This window comes from Dipodomys merriami, unplaced genomic scaffold, assembly GCF_024711535.1.
Source record: "Dipodomys merriami isolate MVZ:Mamm:240054 unplaced genomic scaffold, mDipMer1.0.p SCAF_125, whole genome shotgun sequence".
Classification (NCBI taxonomy): domain Eukaryota; kingdom Metazoa; phylum Chordata; class Mammalia; order Rodentia; family Heteromyidae; genus Dipodomys; species Dipodomys merriami.
In genome coordinates, this window is record NW_027202549.1 from 1,056,595 (window position 1) to 1,078,466 (window position 21,872).

General features: G+C 55.8%; 2 protein-coding genes across 2 annotated transcripts; one reads left to right on the top strand and one right to left on the bottom strand.

The window, feature by feature from the left end:
* The first annotated feature begins 133 nt into the window (after positions 1-133).
* Prss50 (serine protease 50) lies at positions 134-5,577 on the top strand. Its single transcript, XM_070017415.1, has 7 exons — positions 134-214; positions 298-370; positions 1,100-1,288; positions 2,134-2,296; positions 3,166-3,449; positions 4,165-4,331; positions 5,205-5,577. Exons 1-7 carry the CDS (start codon positions 134-136, stop codon positions 5,439-5,441), a joined length of 1,194 nt encoding a protein of 397 aa, XP_069873516.1. The 3' UTR covers positions 5,442-5,577.
* A 1,237-nt stretch (positions 5,578-6,814) lies between these two features.
* Tmie (transmembrane inner ear) lies at positions 6,815-14,187 on the bottom strand. The gene is made up of 4 exons (XM_070017436.1): positions 14,089-14,187; positions 10,676-10,793; positions 7,614-7,763; positions 6,815-7,215 (listed from the first exon to the last, which is right to left on the bottom strand). Exons 1-4 carry the CDS (start codon positions 14,185-14,187, stop codon positions 7,115-7,117), a joined length of 468 nt encoding a protein of 155 aa, XP_069873537.1. The 3' UTR covers positions 6,815-7,114.
* Between the last annotated feature and the right edge of the window lie 7,685 nt (positions 14,188-21,872).

A 21,872-nucleotide genomic window follows, 5' to 3' on the forward strand; every position in this document is an offset into this window, starting at 1 on the left:
GCGCGCGGCGATGCAGGGGGCGGCCGCCGGGGGGCGCTGTGCGCGCGGGCGATTCAGGGGACGGCCGCCGGGGGGGCGCTGTGCGTGCGGCGATGCAGGGCGCGGCCGCCGGGGGGGCGCTGTGCGCGCGGCGATGCAGGGGGCGGCCGCCGGGGGGCGCTGTGCGCGCGGCGATGCAGGGGACGGCCGCCGGGGGGCGCCGCGCGCAGGCGCAGTGGGCACAGTCCCGCCGTCGGTGCAGGATGGAGCCAGGGCGGCAGCGCCGGACCCCCGGACCCCCCCAGTCCGGCTCGCCAGGATCCCCCAGCGGCGCCCCACGCCCGATTCCTGCTGCTGGTGGTGGTGCTGCTCCTGCTGCGCTGGCCCCTGGGTGAGGCCTGCCCAGCCCGGCCCAGCCCGGCCCAGCCCTGCCCACGCCGGGGCCGCCCCGACCCCAGGCCCTGCCCTGACCCTAGGCCCCGCCCTGACCCCAGGCCCCTCCCCAGACCCAGCCCCGACCCCAGGCCCCGCCCTGACCCCAGACCCTGCCCCTGACCCCAGGCCCCCGCCCCTGACCCCAGACCCTGCCCTGACCCCAGGCCCCGCCCCGACCCCCAGACCCCTGCCCTGACCCTAGGCCCCGCCCCCCGACCCCAGGCCCTGCCCTGACCCTAGGCCCCGCCCCGACCCCAGGCCCCTCCCCGACCCCAGGCCCCTCCCCGACCCCAGGCCCCTCCCTGACCCCAGGCCCCGCCCTGACTCCAGGCCCCTCCCCGACCCCAGGCCCCGCCCTGACTCCAGGCCCCTCCCCGACCCCAGGCCCTGCCCTGACCCCAGGCCCCGCCCCGACCCCAGGCCCCTCCCTGACCCCAGGTCCCTCACTGACCCCAGGTCCCTCCCTGACCCCAGGTCCCTCCCTGACCCCAGGCCCCGCCCCTACCCCAGGCCCCTCCCCAGACCCCGCCCTGACTCCAGGCCCCGCCCCGACCCCAGGCCCCTCCCCAGACCCCGTCCCGACCCCGGGCCCGGCCCCGACCCCAGGCCCCCCCACCCCCACCCCAGGTCCCTCCCTGACCCCGGGCCCCTCCCTGACCCCAGGTCCCTCCCTGTCTGCTCGCAGGCGGCCTGGCCACCGTCGGAGCCCAGGGCGTGCTGCCCACGGCGGCCCCAGCCCCCCCTGCGGCCTCCTCCTGCACCCCGGACGCCCCCTGCCCCTCGGACGGGCCTCCCCGTGCGCAGCAGGCCGAAGAGGAGACCTCGACAGAGGGGCTGACCAGTGCCACCATCAAAGCCCACAGCGTGTTACCCTGTGAGCTGCTGCGTTTTGGGGGCGCGGGGCGGGGAGGAAGCCTGGATGGACAGAGGAACGGAGGAGCCAGGGGTCCAGTAAACAAGCTGCAGCATGTTTCTGGAATAACTACCCACCACCACCACCACCCCCTCCCTTTAGCTGGTCCTGGGCTTGACCTCAGGCCCCCCAGGGTGCTCATCCCTGATGCTCTTGGTGCTCAAGGTGAGAGAGAGCTCTACCACTTGAGCCACAGCGCCACTTCCAGCTTTTTCTGCTTATGTGGTGCTGAGGAATCGAACCCAGAGCCTCATGCATGCCAGGCAAGCACTCTACCTCTGAGCCACCTTCCCAGCCTGCCATTCATTTTATTTTTCTTTTTGCTGGTCGTGGGGCTTGAACTCTGGGCCTGGCCACTGTCCCTGAACTCTTCACTCAAGGCTAGCGCTCTAGCACTCAAGCCACAGCGCCAGGTCCGGTTTTCTGAGTGGTTTATGGGAGATAAGAGTTTCGTGGCCTTTCCTGTCCCGGGCTGGCTTTGAACCGTGATCCTCAGATCTCAGCCTCCTGAGTAGCTGGGATGACAGGCCGGAGCCAGCGGCGTCTGGCTCTGCAATTCATTTTTAAAGACGTTGCGGTGATCACATGAATTCTTCCTTTCCCTTTTCCTCTGGGTAAATTAGAGAAAGGGGGAGAGGGGGGATCCCCTTTGGAGAAGGGAAGAGGGCGGAGGCAGAAGCCCAGGGCTTGAAAGGCCTGGCTGGGGTTGAGAAGGGTATACACTGGGCATGTTGGCAGATGCTGGCGGTGGGGCCCAGGGTGGAGCTGGGTGGGTGTCCCCCCTCATTGAGTCCTCCATCCTGCAGCCTGCGGGTACTCCTACGAACGGGACACCACCCTGAGGGACCCAGTGGCCATGGCCAAGAGGTGGCCTTGGATGGTCAGCGTGCGGGCCAACGGCACCCACATCTGCGCGGGCACCCTCATCGCCTCCCAGTGGGTGCTGACCGCGGCTTACTGCTTGACCTAGTGAGTTGGGGCCCAGGTGGGGGATGGGTAGAGAGGGAGCTGGGGGACCCCCCCTCCCCCCAGTTCTCTCCTTATGGAGCCTACAGTCTTCATCTTGGCTCTAATGAGGTGGAGGCTTGATTGGCCTGCAGGTTTCCCTCCTGGAGTGTGTGTGGGGGGGCAGTATTTGGGGTGTGCACCCACATTTGGCCCGCTCACTTGCCCTTCCATCCCGTCAAGGTCATTGGCTGGCAAAGGCAAGAAGTCCCTGTGTTTGGCTACTTCTAGAAGGAGGTCCTAGGTCTTTCACTCCACCTCCTTTGCTCACTTATTGGGTTATCCTGCTGTCAATCAACCCTGGGAGGAGGGCCTAGGCCTTTAACTCCACCCCCTTTGCTCACTTATTGGGTCATCCTGCTGTCAATCAACCCTGTCTTTCACTCAATTGGGTCATCCTGCTGTCAATCAACTGTGTGTGTGTGTGTGTGTGTGTGTGTGTGTGTCTGTGTGTGTGTCTCTGTGTGTGTGTGTGTGTGTGTGTGTGTGTGTGTGTGTGTGTGTGTGTGTGTGTGTGTGTGTGTGTCTGTCTGTCTGTCTGTCTGTCTATGTGTGTCTGTGTGTGAGTACTGGGGCTTGAACTCAGGGCCTTGGTGCTGTCTCTGAGCATTTCCACTCAAGGCCAGCACTCTACCACTTTGAGCCACAGCTCCACTTCAGGCTTTTGGAGTGGTTCATGGGAGATGAGTCTCATGGGGACGTCTCTGCCCAGGGTGGCTTCGAACCCCGCTCTTCCCATCTCAGCCTCCTGAGGAGCTGACAGCCATGAGCCACTGATGCCCAGCTTCGCTCTTTCCTTTTCCTTGCACTCCCCTCTTCCTGGCTTTTCCTAGCTCCAATGTGAACTACACCGTGAGGGTGGGAAGCCCGTGGCTTGATGAGGTCACGGAGAAGACAGCAGATGTGCAGGTGCTAAAGGTCCTTGTGCACAGGAGGTACCGATCTGAGCGGTACTGGTCCTGGGTGGGCAGATCCCACAACATCGGGCTGCTCAAGCTCCAGCACACGCTCAAGTACAGCGACCACGTGTGGCCCATCTGCCTGCCGGGCCTGGAGTTCGAGGTGGAGGATAAAGCTGTGTGCGCTGTCACGGGCTGGGGCTATTCCAGAGCTGAAGGTGAGTCTCAGCCTCCCCACAGCCAGGGAGGCCATGGGGGAGACCGAGGACTTGGGTTAGAGGCCCAGGGATGTGAATTCTTCGGGTACTGTTTTGTTGTTGTTGTTTTTTAAATCAGTCGTGGGGCTTGAACTCAGGGCCTAGGTGCTGTCCCTGAGCTCTTTTGCTCAAGGTGAGCACTCTACCACTTTGAGCCACAGCCCTACTTCCAGTTTTCTAGTGGTTCATTGGAGCTAAGAGTCTCCCGGACCTGCCTAGGCTGGCTTTGAACTCTGATCTTCAGATCTCAGGCTCCCGAGTAGCTAGGATTGCAGTCTTCAGATATAAAATTGTGGATTTGTGGAGGGAGGGTAGGAAGGGGCCACCTGGAGCTGGCTGTGAACAGTGATTCTCCTGTCTGCCTACCAAGTAGCTGAGATTACAGGTGTGCGCTACTATGCCAGTCTCAAGACTTTATCTCAGTACTACACCTAGCTGTTCCCCAAGACCAGCCATAGCATGAACCACAGGGGGAGGATTCATTGGCTCCTTGCAACTTTGGTGGGTAGGGGGCAGGTGATGGCTTTGCTTCGTGACTGTCAGGTGGCACAGAAAGCAGGCTGTGGGTAGGGGTGTGTGTGTGAGGGGGAAGTGGGGGGAAGATGGCAGAAAGTAATGGAGGTAAGACTTGGTCAACATCACAAGAGCCAAGGCTAAATGCAGCTTTGTCGCCCAGGCGTGTGGCCGCAGTTTCGAACCATTCAGGAGAGGGAAGTGGTCATCTTGAATAGCTGGAAGTGTGAGGACTTCTACCACAGGTCGGCCAGGATCCCGTCCCTGATTCGAATCATCACCCCACAGATGATCTGTGTCTCAGACATCAACAGAGAGGACTTCTGCTACGTGAGTACCTCGGCACCCCTTCGAGCTTGGTAGTAGGGTGCAGGAGGCAGAGAAGAAGGGTAGACAGGGCTTCGAAGTAAATGAGGGCTGGGCGCCATTGGCTCATGCCTGTCATCCTAGCTACTTGGGAGGCTGAGACCTGAGGATCACATTTCGAGGCCAGCCTGGGCAGGAAAAGCTACAAGACCCTTATCTCAAATGAACCACCAGAAAACTGGAAGTGGTGCTGTGGCTCAAGTGGTAGAGTGCTTGCCTTGAGCTGAAGAGCTCAGGGACAGCACCCAGGCCCAGAGTTCAAGATCCATGACTGATTCCCTGCTCCGCTAAAAAGTAAATGAAAATGCAAAGCCGAAGTTGGGGTGGAGACAGAGAGGAAGGGGCGGGGACTGCGTGAAGATGCATTTGGAGGTGAGAGAGGAAATAGGAGAAGTGGGAAGGGAAGGTAAAGGGAGGGTGTCCTTTAACGGGGGGGGGGGTAAGAGGGGCTCCCCCAAGGTCTGGAGCAAGAAGAACATGGGGGAGATACTGAGTCATGACCTTGACTCTACCCTCACTTTCTTCCCCCCGCCCCGTTTTGTTTTGAGCAGGTCCTGGGGCTTGAACTCATAGCCTGGGCCTTGTCCCTGAGCTTGTTTTGCTCAAGGCTAGCGCTCTACCAACTTTGACCCACAGCGCCCTTTCTGGCTCTTTCTTTCTTTTTTGGGGGGGTGGTTCCTTGGAGATGATTGTTGCAGGTACTTTCCTGCCTGGGGCTGACTTTGAACCTCCATTCTTGATCCTCACATCTCAGCCTCCTGAGTAGCCAGGGTGATGAGGGTGAACCCCCACCCCCAGGCCCTTGGCCCTTGGGTAACCTGCTGCCCCCCTCCTCAGGAGAGCACGGGCGAACCCCTGGCCTGCAATGTGGACGACACCTGGTATCTGGTAGGATTGGTGAGCTGGGGTGCGGGTTGCGAGAAGACCGACTCCCCACCCATCTTCCTGAAAGTCTCCTCCTACCAGTCATGGATCTGGGACCGTCTAAGTGGGGAGCCCCCGGCCCTGCCGGCCCCATCCAAACCCCTGCTCCTGGCTCTCCTGCTATCCCTCGGCCTCCTAGGGGGTCTGTGACCCCAGATCCATCCGGGGACTTACGCTTCTTATCCCTCCATTCTCCTCCTCCTCCTCCTCTTCCCAGCTCTGAGTGTCCCCTGTTCTCGGAGCCCAAGGCCGGGCAGGAGATGTTCCATTAAACATTTCGTTTCTTTCCATGTCTCTTCCTTTGTGGGTCTGGGGTGGGGGCACCTCATTTTGTGTGTGTGGGGGGAAGAGACTCTGGATAGTTTATACCACAAAGTATAGATTCCCCCCCCCTCCAAAAAAAGTTTGGGGGTGACGGCTCTTGCCGTATGCTGGCAGCCATGGCTACTGCGCTCAGGAGGCTGAGATCTGAGGATCGTGGTTCAAATTCAGCCTGGGCAGGAAAAATCTGTGAGACTCAGGTCTCTAATAAGTTGAAAAAGAAAAAAAGATGGAAGTGGAGCTGTGGCTCTGCTGGTTAGAGCACTAAGCTGGTGCACAAGAAGTTCAGGAACAGCACTCAGGCCCTGAGTTCGAGCCCCAGGACTGACACCCCCCCCCCAAAAAAAAAAGAAGAAGAAAAAAATCCAAGGATGAATTAGGTCAGGAGACTGCTATGAGAAGGCACTCTACTTTATTTGTACTTCTACAAGGTGGTTTTGGGGGCTGGGAAGGTGGCTTAGTGGTAGAGTGCTCACCTAGCATGCCTGAAGCCCTGGGTTCGATTCCTCAGTACCACAGATGCAGATCAAGCAGGCTGCTGGCACCATTGCCCTGATCTCCTAAAGGGCACTGGAGATCAGAACTGAACTTCCTCTCTTCTTTTCCTTTCTTCTTTTTTGCACATCCAAGATGGAACTTGAACTCAGTACCTGATGCTTTGGCTCACTGCCTGGCGCTAAACCAAGGTAGAGAAACAATCCTGGGGGCTGGGAAGGTGGCTCAGTGGTAGAGCGCTCGCCTAGCATGCATGAAGCCCTGGGTTCGATTCCTCAGGACCACATACACAGAAAAAGCTGGAAGTGGCGCTGGGGCTCATGTGGTAGAGTGTTAGCCTTGAGCAAAAGCAGCTCAGAGACAGCGCCCAGGCCCTGAGTTCAAGCCCCAGAACTGGCAAAAAAAAAAAAAAAAAAAAATCTGGTACTAAGCTAGGTGCCGGTGGCTCAAACTGTCATCCTAACTACTCAGGAGGCTGAGATCTGAAATCTGTGGTTCAGAAGCAGCTGGGGCAGGAAAACCTGTGAGACTTTTTATCTCCCCAAAGCAGAAAGTGGAGATGTAGCTCAAGCGGTAGAGCACCAACCATGAGCAAAAAGCCAAGTGTAAAGAATATAAGGCAGCTGGATACCAATGGCTCACGCCTGTCATCCTAGCTACTCCGGAGACTGAGATCTGAGGATCGCAGTTCAAAGCCAGCCCAGGAAGAAAAGTCCCCGTGAGACTCTGATCTCCCATGAACCACTCAAAAACCACAACTGGTGCTGTGGCTCAAGTAGTAGAGGAACAGGGACCCAAGGACCGTGCCCATGGGAAAGGAGACTAAAGGATCAGACTCTATGTAGTGTTGTTCCTGTCCTGGTTGGGCCTTGAGGATGTGGTCAGGGCCTCAGTTTCCCCTCTGATCACAGCTTTGGTGGATAAGCTCAGAGTCCAGATGCCCATGGGTCATGGTGAGGGCTTAGGCTCTGGGCTAGCCAGCTGCCAGGCTGATGTCTTGGCTGCATTCATTTCTCTCCTTTCTTCTTTTTGGCTTCATTCTTCTCGTCTTCTTCAACTTTGATGGCCACCGTGTCCACGCTGTCCTTCTTCTTCTTCTTCTTCTCCTCTGTAAGGAGAAAAAAAAAAAAGAGGTCAAAACACAGTGGTGACATTGGCACCCAGGTTTTCTAAGTAGAAGGTCCTAGAACCTCTTCCATGGGGCCTTGAACTCAGGGCCTGGGCACTGTCCCTGAGCTCTTCAGCTCAAGGCGAGTGCTCTACCACTTGAGCCACAGCCCCACTTCCAGATTTGTTTTCGTTTCAGTGATTTATTGGAGAAAAGAGTCTCGTAGGATTTTCGTGCCCGGGGTGGCTTCAAACTGCAATCCTCAGATCTCAGCCTCCTGAGGATCTAGGGTGACCTGTGACCCACTGACACCTGGCTGGTTTCTGGTCGAAGAACAACCGCAGGGAGATTCTGAACAGCTGAACTGGGGGACTGGTTGGCCCAAGGATCTTCCTCACCTCCTGGGATTTCTGTGAGCTCGTTCAGTGGTGGTACGGTCTCCAGCTTGTCCGTGTACATCTTGGCTGCCTTTTTCTGGAGGTACCGGGCCTCGATCTCTTTCCGGGTACGAGGAACTCGACAGTTGAAGATACAGCACAAAGTGATGACTATAAAGAAGACATAGCAGGCTGGGCTAAAGCTGAGCTTCAGCTGGATTCATTGTGTGTGTTTGTGTATGTTGGTACTGGGACTTGAACTCAGGGCCTTCTCTAGCACCCTCCCACGTGAGCTTACACCATCTCCCCTTCATTTCAGGCTTTTTTTTTCTTTTTGATGGTTAATGAAGAGTCTCTTGGACTTCCCTGCCTGGGCTGGCTTTGAATGGCGATCCTCAGATCTCAGCCTCTCGAGTGGCTGGGATTACAGGCGTGAGCCTCAGCGCTCAATTCTTAAGTTGCAACTAAGGATGTCCTATGTTTATTTTGCACGGGTCCCAGAACCAGTTCATCCAACCCTGGTCCTAAAGGTTTTTCTCTAGACTCTTGGATGCCAGAGGACAAAGCGGAGGAAGGGCTTACATCATGGCTCTTAAGGACTGATGCTCAGCGTTTTCAACCCACACCTCTGGGTTTGTACCTTGTCCGTGGTAGGTTTCCTGTCCAAGGCTTCTGAGAGCAAAGCCAGAGCTGTCTCAGACACCCCTGGGGACTGTGTCCCTTCTCAGTTTCCCTGAGGACAAGCCCTGGGCCTCTCTGGCAGGGAGAAAGAACTAGACCTTGTCCTGGGCTGACGATTATTCCAGGAGTTGGTTTTCCGGTGCCTAGCAGTCACACCCACACCCAGTTGGGCTCTGGGTATGCCTGGTTCTGGGCAGGGAAGGTTCTAGCTGGGGCTGGACTGAGTTTATTTTTCTAAGGCCCCCACAGTCTGACCACCTTGGCCCATGTCCCAGGAGAGCAATGTGGAACTGTAGGCCTGGTTTCTATTATAAATCAGATGACAGACAACAACACTTCCTGGCAGAATGCTGGGGAGTTAGAAGGAGGCCCAGGCAGGAAACGCTAGGCCTATTTTGGGGTGAGGGAGGGGGATAGATCCGATCCATGTAGCGTGGTTGGAGCATCCTCTGGGATCATGGTGTGTATGTGTGTGTAAGCGCCAGTCTTGGGGCTTGAACTCAGCTTCTTTTGCTCAAAGCTAGCACTCTACCACTTGACCCACAGCACCATTTCTGGCTTTTTCTGTATATGTGGTACTGAGGAATTGAACCCAGAGCTTCATACATACCAGGCAAGCACTGTACCGCTAAGCCACCTTCCCAGCCCCATGCTGCTAGATCTTTTTTGTTGTTGTTGTTGGGTGGTGGTGGGGCTTGAACTCTGGGCCTGGGTGCTGTCCCTCAGCACTTCAGTTCAAGGCAAGCGCTCTACCACTTGAACCACAGCGCCGGTTTGCTGGTGGTTCATTGGAGAGAAGAGTCTCACAGATGTTCCTGCCCAGGCTGGCTTTGAACCTCGATCCTCAGATCTCAGCCTCCTGAATAGCTAGGATGACAGGCGTGAGCCACCAGCGCCCAGCTATGGTGCTAGATCTTAAATGCAAGCTGTATGATCTCTATGCAGGGAAGATGATCCACGGGGCTTATCTGAGGCCTCCTGTGGAAGTTGGGCTTCCTCTTGGCTGCTGGGACACCACGCCCCTGGCTTGGAGAGCCTCCCCTCCCCCCCCCACATGCCCCCAACTCTCTCCCCCTCTTTTTCAACTTCCAACCTTCACAGGAAGGCTGAGAGGTGTAGGCCAAGCCTTTGACTTTGCAACAAGAAACTCCCCGAAGCTGGTGGTGCAGACAAGTCATCCTAGCTACTCAGGAGGCTGAGATGAGAGGATCCTGGTTTGAAGTCAGGCTTCCCTCCAGTGAACCAGCAAAAAGCTAGGTAGGAGTGGAGGTATGGCTCAAATGGTAGTGGGCCAGCCTTGAATGGAAAAAAAAAATAGCTAAAGGACAACACCCAGGCCCTGAGTTTGAGCCCCAGTTGTGACAAAAACAACAAAACAAAACAAAAAAACAGAGAGCCGGTGGCTCAAGCCTGTCATCCTAGCTACTCAGGAGCCTGAGATCTAAGGATCGTGGTTCAAAGCCAGCTTGGGAAGAAAAAAAAAATCTGTGAGACACACCAGCAAAAAAAACTAAAGGGCTGGGATGGTGGCTCAGTGGTAGAGTGCTCGCCTAGCCTGCATGAAGCCCTGGGTTTGATTCCTCATACACAGAAAAAGCCAAAAGTGGGTGCTGTGGCTCAAGGGGTAGAGTACTAGCTTTGAGCAGAAACAGCTCAGGGACAGTGCCCAGGCCCTGAGTTCAAGCCCCAGGAAGGACTGGCTAATTAATTAATTAAAATTAGAGGTATCTCCAGCCTTGAGCCAAAAATAAGAAGCTAAGAAACAGTGCTCAGGCCCTGAGTTCAAGCCCTAATGTTGGCAGAGAGAGAGAGAGAGAGACAGAGAGAGAGAGAGAGAGAGAGAAAATAATGAAATACCCAGACCCTAGCAGAGGATAGGGCTCCAAGCACATGGTATGTGACAAGACAGGGCTGTGAGAGTCACATCTGCTGGGCATCTGTGGCGCGCCACTGGGGTGAGGGGGGCCTGGTGGGGGCCCCCTGGGTGTGTGGAGTTTCTGAACTGGCTCCACTTCAAGAAAAGCTTTGGGGAGGCCAACCAGAGGGAAAAATGACACGTCTTCGATTTTTAGCCCCGGAGTCCCCTGTAATTACCGTAATTGCCCTGTGGCTGCCTCTTTGGGGTCCAGTTGAAAAATGTTTCGGGTCACCACTAGACTGTCAGCCATCCACACGGGGACTTTGTGTGTGGATGAGAAAGTGCCAGAAATCAGGATGGGGGCCTCTTGTGGGCGCGTGGCCTGTTTATACTGCCCGGAATTGTTGCTCCTGAGGTCCAAGGGTGGAGTTGGTTGTAAGGGAGTTGGAGGTGAAGGTTGGAAGGGGTGGGGGTTCAGGGGAATTTAGGGGGTGCCGGGCCACGGGATTGGGGGAGGGATGAGGGGGAGGGTCTGGCTACTCACTGATGGAGAGCACGAAGAGCGAAAAGATGCCCACGACGTGCCACAGCCGCATGTCCCAAAACACCACGGTCTCCTTGGTCAGTGGGGGGGGCTTGGGCTTGGGGGGGGCCGTGCTGGGCTAGTGGAGGGTCAGGAGAGAGAGAGAGAGAGAGTGAGCCAAGGCAGAGGCCAGGAATTTGGGGACCTAGCCCAAGAGAAGCCCAAGTGTCAATAAAGCCTCAGTCCTCGACTTGCAGAACTTCCTAACATAAATGTATTTGATTTGGGGCCATTTCCATCACCAGCACCCTAGACCTTGGATTGATTGATTTGATTTTGTGCCAGGCCTGGGGCTTGAACTCAGGGCCTGGGCGCTGTCCCTGAGCTGCTTTAGGCTCAAGGCAAGCGCTCTACCACTTTGAGCCACAGCACCACTTCTGGTTTTCAGGTGGTTCCTTGGAGATCAGAGTCTCACAGGGACTTTTCTGCCTGGGCTTGGCTTTAAACCACGATCCTCAGATCTTGGCCTCTTGAGTAGCTAGGATGACAGGCGTGAGCCACCAGCACCAGGCTTTCTTGGTTGGTTGGTTGGTTGGTTGGTTTTTTTGTTTGTTTGTTTGCTCTAGACTAGCACTCTACCCCTTGAGCCACAGCGCCACTTCCAGCTTTTTCTGTGGATGTGGTACTGAGGAATCGAACCCAGGACTTCATGCATGCTACGCAAGCACTCTACCACTAAGCCACATTTCCAACCCTCATTTTTTTTTTTAAATTTGGTAACTCCAAGGTCTAGTTATGAATAAAATGTTATGTTAAAAAAGCCAGGTGTTGGTCTATACACACACACACACACACACACACACACACACACACACACACACACACACAAATGTCAACCACCCAAGCCTCCTCACTACACACAGGTATTGGGAAGGAGGGTGTCTCAGAATCAAGACTAGAGACAAGACAAGGCCTGTGTTGCATTGGTGGATTGGTTTTTCCTCTCCCCTTTGTCTCCCTCATAAATTTGGGGGGCTCAGACTCGCATGCTCTGTTCCCCTAGCAAAGACCAGAAGTCAGCCTCATAGCTAGGCTCAAGACCTGTCTAGAGATAGTATAATCCACCAGCGACACCTGGAGGCCAAGCCACATAAATGCAGCTGTACCCCAAATCACCTTCTACCTTTCAGCTTTGAGGGGGGGGTAGGGAGGGGAATCGGGAGTAGGGGGGCATATGACCCCACTTGGGGAGTTTGAAGACCGTGATCTTGTCCTGAGGGGACATGACTTTGTTCTGCCCTTCCTGGAGATATGACCTCATCCCAGAGATATGACCTTGTCTCAAGTGACTAGGCGACTTGACCTTGTCCTCGGTGTCTGGAGACACAGCTCCCCTACCCGGAGAGCCTTAGAGGACACAGTCCAGGTGTTTCCAAGGAGACATCGACCTAATGCACGTGGTCCTATGGTATGGTATCCGAGTGACACGTGTTCCGATCAGAAGAGAATGTCTGTCACCAAACGTGGCTGATAGGGAAGGGTGGGGGTTAGGGTGGGCGCCGGTGGCTCACACCTGTCATCCTACCTGCTCAGGAGGCTGAGATCTGGAGGATCACAGGTTCCAAGCCAGCCTGGGCAGGAAAAAGTCTTATCTCCAATGAACCACCAAAAAGCTAGCAAACAGAGGTGGAGTTCAAGTGGTTGAGCACACCAGCGTTGGGTAAGAGAGCTATAGCACAGTGCCCCAGACCCTGAGTACAAACCCTAGTAATGGCCCATGTGTACACACACACACACACACACACACACACACACACACACACATTTCCTTGGAGCCTCAGTTTCTCTACCTGTAGAGCTGGAGTGGGGTAATTCTAAGAATCCTGGGATTTCTCATTGTACCCAGCTTGAGAACAGAACAAGCAAGGACTCCCTCCCCCCCACATGGTCCCCAGGAGATAGGGGGGGAAAGGGGGTGGCTGGACAGAAGGCTCAGTGATAGAGCGCTCACCTAGCATTCATGAAGCCCTGGGTTCGAGTCCTCAGTACCACATACACAGACAAGGCTGGAAGGGGCGCTGTGGCTCAAGTGGTAGAGCACCCGCCTTGAGCTGATAGCGCTGAGGGACAGAGCCCAGGCCCAGAGTTCAAACCCCACGACTCGCAAAAAATACAAATACAAAATAAATAAAACTGACTTGATGATCGCCCCTCGCCCTTCCCCCAACACCCCCCTAACCCAGCCCAGCTCTGTTTCTACACCCAGGGCTTCAGGGCAGCTAGTAAGGGGTTCAACTCTATCCTATGAGGTTCCAGCCAGCTCAGCTCCCCTTACAGAGACACTGGAGCTGACATCAGAGGCCAGTGGCCGTCTTACTTCCCCACCCCCCCAGCCTGGCCAGCCACCCTGAGGTGCAAGATTCTATTCTCATGTCCCCAGATCTAGCTCAGAGATTTCCCCCTATAAAGACGAGTTTGGCTCTGTCTTATCTTGTCCTGTCCCCTAGAAACCACTTCCCACGGTCTCCTTGGAAGCCTTTCTAGAATTTCTGTCTCCTTTTTTTTTTTTTGGTCGGTGGTGGGGCTTGAACTCAGGGCCTGGGCGCTGTCCCTCAGCTCTTCAGCTTAAGGTGAGTGCTCTACCACTTGAGCCACAGCACTACTTCCTGTTTTTCTGGTGGTTCACTGGAGAGAAGAGTCTCACGGCCTTTCCTGCCCGGGCTGGCTTTGAACCGTGATCCTCAGCTCTCAGCCTCCTGAGTAGCTAGGATGACAGATATAAGCCACTGGCTGTCTCTAAAGGATTTCCATACCCTACAACTTACAACGCTAGGCATCCTTTCCCCCAGCTCCGATCCTCACCCCCCAAAAATCTCTTTCCCTAAGATCTCCAGGGGGCACTGGAAATCTTCAAAGTCTGAGGCTCTTTCCTTGGGAGTCCCCGAAGTTTTAGGTCTGAATCCCACCCCCTGGGTTCCCATCCAATCCTCCATGAGACCGGATGGCCCGGTCAGGCCGCTGGGTGGCTCCCGCCTGTCATCCTAGCTCCTTGAGCTAAAGAGCTGAGGGACAGCGCCCAGGCCCCGAGTTCAAGCCCCACAACCGACCAAAATAAATACACAAACAAATAAACAAACAAATAGAGACCAGATGATTGATAGGGGTTGTATCTGCCATCCAGGACTGGGGTCCCCAGTTGGACTTAGCCCCTTAGATCTGAAGACATATCTCCCTCTCTCAGCAGACTTAAGATTCCTCCCATCAGATCAGAGAGGAGTAAGTAAGCACTAAGTCCCACAGAGCCTGGGGGTGGGGGTGGGGGTTAGGGGGACCGGCTGTGTCAGCCCCCTAGAGAGTCAGATCTCCCCGATCCTCTTCCCCTGTCCCCACTCTTCCCTTCACCCCCCTTCCCCCTCCCTCCCTCCCTGCCTCACCTCCACCAGCTGCGCCGCCGCCACCCCTGCCAGGCAGGCCCCCAGCATGGCGCTGCCCAGAGCCCAGAGCTGCCTGGAGTCTGGGCCTGGTCCGGCCATCTTCCCACTGTGGGTCAGGAAGGGATCAGAGGGGCGGGTGTGCGTCTGGAGCTGCAGGGCCGGCCCCGCTGTGGGGGCCCCTGGCAGGTGATGAGGGAAGGGAGGAGTCAGTATCATTAATTCATCATGGGGGTGTTAGGTTCCTCTTCAGCATCCTGCTCCTGGTGTGGGTGTGGGGGGGGGGACAGGGAGGGGAGGGACTGATCAGACTCCTCCTCTCCTTGGTGATCAGACTCCAGGCTCCACCCCCTTTGAGATGGGGGGGAGAGAGAGACAGAGAGAGACAGAGAGAGAGGACAGGTGAAAGGTAAAACCCTTCTTCATCAACAGGTTTCCCCTTTCCAGTCTTCTTCCTCACTCCGGCCTCAGTTTCTCCTGGTGGATCCAGGGGGAGAGGATGGAATCTACTGACCTCAAAAATAAGACTGGACTTGGATGAAGGGGATGGTGGAGGGGGGGGGGAGGCGGGCCCAAGCAGGTGGTTGCTATGGGGACCAGCGCTCAGGGATGGATGTCCAGGGATTTCTGAGCTGGCTTCTTGCCCGGAGATGGCCCTGGTCACTGTGGATACCAGAGCTGGAGAGAAGGGGAACTGGTGTGCAGGGGAGGGCAGAATCCAAGCAGCCTGCCTGCAACCGGGGTCGGGGAAGGTGCTTGAAAGATCCAGAAGCTTCTGCCAATACAGTCAAGGCTGCTGGAGGGGCTGTTTTCTGATCCTACCCACTTAGCTTCTGCCCCAGTCCGAGCCTTGACCTGATTTTAGTTTAAGCTTTGGCTTCCCTCCTTTCCTTCCTTCCTTCCCTCCCTCCCTCCCTCCCTCCCTTCCTCCCTCCCTCCCTCCCTCCCTCCCTCCCTCTCTCCCTCCCTCCCTCTCTCCCTCCCTTCCTTCCTCCCTCCCTGCTTCCCTTTCTCTCTCTTCCTTCCCTCCTTCCTCCCCTTCCCTCCCTTCCTTTCTCCCTCCCTTCCTTTCTCCCTCTTTCCTCCCTTCCTCCTTCCCTCTCTCCCTTCCCCTTTCTCTTTTCTTCCTTCCTCCCTCTTTTCTTCCTTCCTTCCCCCCTCCCTTCCTCCCTCCTTCCTCTTTCCTTCCTTCCCTTCCCTTCCTTATTTCCTCCCTCCCTGTTTCCTTTCTTCTTCCCTCCCTCCCTTCCTTTCTCTCTCCTTCCTTCCTTCCCTCCCTCCCTCCCTCCCTTCCTCTCTCTTTTCTTCCTTCCTCCTTCCTCCTCCCTCCTCCCTCCTCCCTCCTCTCTCTCTCTCTCTCTCTCTCTCTCTCTCTCTCTCTCTCTCTCTCTCTCTCTCTCTCTCTCTCTAGTACTGGAGCTTGAACTCAGAACCTAGAACCTGGGCACTGTCCCTTAGCTTTTTTTTTTTTTTGTCACTGATGGGGCTTGAACTCAGGGCTGACCTTTTTGCTCAAGGCTAGCGCTCTACCAACTTGAGGCACAGAACCACTTCTGATTAGCCACCTAAAACTGGAAGCGGAGCTGTGGCTCAAGTGGTAGAGCACCAGCCTTGAGAAACAAAACAAAACAAAAACTAAGGGATGCTAGCATCAGTGGCCCACACCTGTCATCCTAGCTACTCAGAGGCTGAGATCTGGGGATCATGGTTCAAAGCCAGCCCTGGCAGGAAAGACTGTGAGACTCTTATCTCCCATGAACCGCTCAGAAAACCAGAAGTGGGGTGTAGCCTAGGCTGGCTTCAAACCATGATCTTCAGATCTCAGTCTCTTTGAGTAGCTGGGATTACAGGCGTGAGCCACCAACCCCTGGTCTGCTTCGGATTCTTATCAGGTTGTCTTAGACCCTGTTCATACCTAGCTGTGTCCATGAAGCCCTAGCTTAATGGGAGCAGAAGCTCTGGATTCTAGGCCAGACTTCGGCCAGATTCTCTTCCAAACAGTTTCCCCTCCCTGCCTGGTGACGGACGCTGGCCTACAAGAGACCGTTTGTCCCTCTATTTTTAGCTGCTGTGAGTTTCCTGTAGGGACCCAATTCAGTCTCCAGGGTCTCGGGTTGGGGAAAGTCACAGGCCGGGGGCTGGCAGCTCATTCCTGTCATCCTAGCCACTTGGGAGGCTGAGATGTGAGGATCATGATTTGAAGCCAGCCTAGGGAAGGAAAGTCCAGGAAACTCCTATCTCCTGTGAAGCCGGGGTTCATGGCACTGTGGACTTAGCTTGGAGCAGGGGTGGGGTGTGGGGGGAGCTAGAGAGCCACTGAGACACAGTGGCTGAGGCTGAACTTGAACTTGTTGGCCATAGGCCCAGCCAGGAATAGCTCAGGGGCTAGGCCCGATCTGGGCATGCGTGAGCCCTGCCAAGATACTGATGTGTAGGGGATTGTGCTATGCTCTGCTTTCTGATCGTCTTAATGTCTCCAGAATCACAGATGCCAGCCAGGCACTGGTGGCTCACGCCTATCATCCTATCTACTTGGGAGATCACGGTTCAAAGCCAGCCCGGGCAGGAAAGCCCATGAGAGACTCTTTATTTCTAGTGAATCACCAGAAATCTGGAAGTAGCGCTGTGGCTCAAAGTGGTAGAGCGCTTGCCTTGAGCAAAAGAGCTCAGGGACAGTGTCCAGGCCCTGAGTTCAAGCCCCAAGACCACAGTGGGGGAAAAAGTATGTCTGTGTCCAGGAAAGGTGTAGCATAGGGGACCCATCAGTTTGTTCAATAAATCACAGTCTATGTGGTACCGGTTAGCTTCCAAAGGCCTACATTCTCTGAGCTTGGGGTGGCTTGTGTCTGTAAGGCTTATACTCATTTATAAGGGACTAGGGGGTAGCTCTGGTTTGCAAAGGATCAAGAGCAGGTTGACCCAGTAAAGTCAGTTTTTTGAGCACTATCGGGAACCCTGAGGCCCTTACCTGGTCCCTAGCCAGGAAGAAAGAGAAAGGTTGGGCAGATCTTGCTCCATTTTGCAGATAATAAAACTAGTTTTCCAGCCAAGCAGCCACTGGTGGCTCCTGCCTGTCATCCTAGCTACTCAAGAGGCTGCTGAGATCTGGAGGATTGTGGTTTGAAAGCCATCCCAGCAGGAAAATCTGGGAGTCTCTTTAGTTCCAATGAACAGCTCCAAAGGCAGAAGCGGGGGGGGGGGGTGTCTGTGACTCAAATGGTAGAGCCTCAGCCTTGAGCAAAAAAGGAAATAAATTAAGAGATAGCACCAAGCCCTGAGTTCAAACCCTAGTACTGGCACAAAACAAGGAAACAAAAAAAACACCAGCTTCGCAATGTTCATAAACTTGCAAGTGGCGCTGTGACTCAAGTGGTAGAGTGTTAGCCTTGAGCAAAAGAAGCTCAGGGACAGTGTGCCCTGCCTGGCCCTGAGTTCAAGACCTGGGACTGTAAAACACACTCCCCCACCCCACCCCAATCTGTCTTGATCAGCCCCCTGCTTCACCAGCAACTGGGTTACAGAAAGGTTTTTTGTTGTTGTTGTTGTTATTTATTTTTGCTTTTATTTTATTTATTTTTGCCAGTCCTGGGGCTTGAACTCAGAGCCTGATTTCTGAGTCACTGTCCCTGAGCTGCTTTTGCTCAAGGCGAGCGCTCTACCCACTTGAGCCACTGCACCATTTCCAGCCTTTTTTTGTGCATGTAGTGCTGAGGAATTGAACTGCAGCATCAATGCATGCTAGGCAAGCATGCACTCTACCACTAAGCCACCTTCCCAGCCCTACAGTAAGGTTTTATGACCATGTGTCCTCTGTATCCCCCCAAATCCTACACCTCTGACTGCCCAGGGACTCCCCAATATCTATTAGTGCCCTAACCCTTGAGGCAGCAACACAGAGAGCTTCTATCGAACCCTGCCCCTTTCCTCCAGCCAGCCGGGACCTTAGATCTTTCCAGCACCCCTTTTCCAAGGTGGCCCGGCTGGGTTGCAAGAAACCGATCCAGCCTCAGGCTCTGATCTCAAGGTCACACAAACAGGAGTGGCAGCCACCCAGGGGCACTCGGCTTCAGGGTTGTGGGGTGACCTCGGTTGAATCCTCTGCCTTGCAAGTGGCATAAAAAAAAATCCACCTGGGGTCGAGCTGGGAGACTGATCCCAAATGGACCACCAAGATCATGGTGCAGCCTCCCCGTCCCTCCCCCTCCCCTCCCACACCGGTCCCAGGGAGCTTCATGCACACCTGGGAAACCTGAGCCTGGCAACTCCATCTCAGCCTAGCACCGGCTCCCCACCGAGCTTGATGAAAGCCAGGAGCACCGCGTCCCGCCTCCACCGCCTCCTCCTCCTCCTCCCCTAGTCCAGGACTGGGCGTGGCCAGTTGATAAAGGCGTGGCCCGGAGGGAACGGGTGAAGCCAATAGGAAGCGTGCGCGTACTTGGGAAGGGGGTGTGGCCAATTGGGCCCTTAAGTGAAACCAGTGGAGAAGGATGGGCGGAGCCAGCGGGACGGAGGAGGGGCCAGCGGGAGGGGGCTGCCAATGGGAATGGACGTAGTCTACTGAATGGGGAGGGGCCAGTGGGAAGGGCGTGGCCACTCGGGAGGGGCGGCCAATGGGGAAGAGCTTGATCTGGAAGGCTGGGACGAGCTGAACGGGGGAAGGCGGAGAGGTGGGGGGGGGGGCAGAGGGAAGGGCGTGGCCAGTCGAGAGGGGCGGCCAATGGGAAGGGGCCAGTGGGAAGGGCGTGGCCAGTCGAGAGGAGTGGCCAATGGGAAGGGCGTGATCTCCTGGAGGGGCGTGGCCAGCCTGGGGTGGGCGGGGCGGACACGGAGCCGGCGCAGCGCGGGGGCCGCGCGCAGAGCGCCGCTCACGCTCAGGTAGGAGGAGTGGGCGCCGGGGGTGGGGGGGGTGCACGGGTGGGGTACGGGGGTGGCGCGATCCCCGGCCCCGCAGGCTCGAGTCTGAGCACAGTCTCCGATCCCCCCCTCCTCCTCTCCAGTCCTTCTTCCACTCTAGAGCCCGGGCACTTGCAGGATGGCTGGGCTGGATTTGGGGTGGGGGGGGGTCGGGGGGGGGTACGGGCCTCACACCTGGGGATGGGGAGCGCTGGGTCGGGCGAGGCAGTCTGGAGGAGGGGATGACCCTTGGGTTGTCAGACCCCCCCCAAAAAAAGGCGATGCTCTCCCCCTCCCAGATTAGGAATAGTGTAGAACTCTCCCCCCCCCCCCGGCGCCCCCCCAAATAAAGATCTTTAGCATCTGAGACAGAAAACCCCAGTAGACTGAAGAAGGGGAGCAGGAGAGGGGGAGACGTCTGGGATCTCAGAGGGACAGGGAGTAGGTGGGACCCCCTCCCCCCCCCTTTGCAAGGGAGGTGTGGGGGGGAGGTGTTTTTCCACTCTCCACTGCCCATCCTGGATGCTGGCGAGGCCTCCAGGGCGCCCAGAATAAAGGATCTTTAGTGACAGTTGGACCAGGAAATAATCAGAGTTACCAAGACAGAGGTGAGGGTTGAGGGAATGAGGGGTGGGGTGGGGGGGGGCTGAGTTCCAGCCTGGGAGGGGAAGAGGAGGCCCCTCACCTCTGTATGTGTGGTTGGGGGGGTGTCCCTGTCCAGGAGTAGCGTCATGTGACCAGAAGGCTCTGGAATGCAGTGATGACGGTGTAGATGGGCACAAAGTGGTGGTGGTGGGGGGGGGGGGGTTTCCGGGAGACACAGTAGCTGATTCACCTGTGCAGGCCACAACCGGCCACTTCTGTCAAAGGGCCCCACCCCTGGCGAGCATGTCTGCCTGCCAGTAAACTATGTGCCAGGAACTTTCTGGGGTGCCTGTCGTGTGACTCACAGGGCTGCTCTGAGCGGCCCCGGGCTCAGCACCCAGGTTGTGTGTTCCTGAAGTCGGTATGTATCAGGGGTGAGGGTGGGTGCTGGGGCTTGAACTCGGGGCCTGGGCACTGTCCCTGAGCTTCTTTGGCTCAAGGCGAACACTCTACCACTTGAACCACAGCACCACTTCTGGCTTTTTTTTTTTTTTTTAATTTTATTTTTGGTGGTTCATTGGAGAGAAGAGGCTGGCTTTGAACCACGATCCTCACATCTCAGCCTCCGGAGGAGCTGGGATGACAGGCGTGAGCCACCAGCTCCTGGTTCTGGTCCCTTCTACAGTTTTGAGAGGCGACTGGAGTAGCTGGAGAAGCTGTATTCTAGTGGAATCCTCATGTCACCAGGAGGTGATGAAATCCCAGAGACTCGAGGCGTGACAGGGCCGGGAAACCTCTCCTGTGAGCATAGCTCACAGGAGGTTGGTTCAAAGCCGTGGGAACAGACTTGCTGCTCTATCTGTTTCTGGAATCATAGGGGTGTGTGTGTGTGTGTGTGTGTGTGTGTGTGTGTGTGTGTGTGTGTGTGATCCTGACCTCTTGCCTGGACTGTTGTCTCCCATCTGTTGTCCCCCCCCCCCCCCCCCCCCGAGTGGCTACAGCCAGAGATCCAACCATTTCCCCTTCCTGCCTCTCCCTCCACAATCTCCCCTTTCCACCCAACAGAATCTGAAGCAGGAAAGGTGGGGCAAGAATGTCTGGGGTCTGGGCTTCTGGCCAGAGTTCTGATGAAGTTTCTCCACTGTGTTCCCGACCCAAAAGTCATCAGCCCTGTCAGAGGTCTGGGAGGCTCTGTTGTCTCCTTTTAGAGTCGATTTGGGGAGTGCTGAGACCCTGCCCCGTTCCCCCCCCCCCCCATCCTGTTTGCTTTTCTGTATCTAAGCGATTTGCCCATTGGCTATTCCAAGGCTGGCTCCTGCCCCACCCTGGCTTGCTATGTTCACAACTTCTCCCTGACTAGACCAGGGAAAGACAGTCTAGAACTCTTGGAATTAAAGCAACAACAACAAATAAAACAAACCCTGGTGTACCGGGTGCTGGTGGCTCACACCTGTCATCCTAGCTCCTCAGGAGGCTGAGATCTAGAGGATCGTGGTTCAAAGCCAGCCTGGGCAGGAAAGTCCGTGAGACTCTGATCTCCAATCAACCACCAGAAAACCAGAAGTGGTGCTGTGGCTCAAAGGAGCAGGGGTCTAGCTTTAAGCTGAAGAGCTGAAGGACAGCGCCCAGACCCAGAGTTCAGGCCCCAGGACTGGCAAAACAAAAAACAACCCTCTTCCCTCCCCTCTCCCCCAGAAAAACCCTTTCACAACTTGTCCTGAGCTTTGTGTTCAGATCATTTGAGCAGATGAAAGTGTGTGTGTGTGTGTGTGTGTGTGTGTGTGTGCAACACTTTCACTTGGGGCTTTTTTGGTGATTAATTGGAGATAAGAGTTCCCTCAGGGATTTTCCCTCCCAGATTGGCTTTGAACTTTGCTCCTTTTTGATTTTTGGTTCTTGCCAGTCTTAGGGCGTGAACTCCGGGCCTGGGTGCTATCCCTGAGCTTCATTTGCTCAAGGCTGGCGCTCTACCCCTTGAGCCACGGCGCCATTTCTGCCTTTTTCTGTGTATGTGGTACTGAGGAATCGAACCCAGGGCTTCATGCATGCTAGGCAAGCACTCTACCACCAGGCCACCTTCCCAGCCCCTGGCTTTGAACTTTAATCTTTTAGATCTCAGCCTCCTGAGCACCTACAATGAATGACAGGTGCGAGTCACCTAGTGCCTGGCTCATTTTGCCTTAACTTAGTATCTGTCACTGTCATCAGTAAGACTTGGTTTCTATCTTAGCCCTTCCTGCTAATGCAGGTCTATTGGGTAACAACAGGAGCCTTGAGCCATGGCTCCTTAGGCAAGGCCAGACATCTCT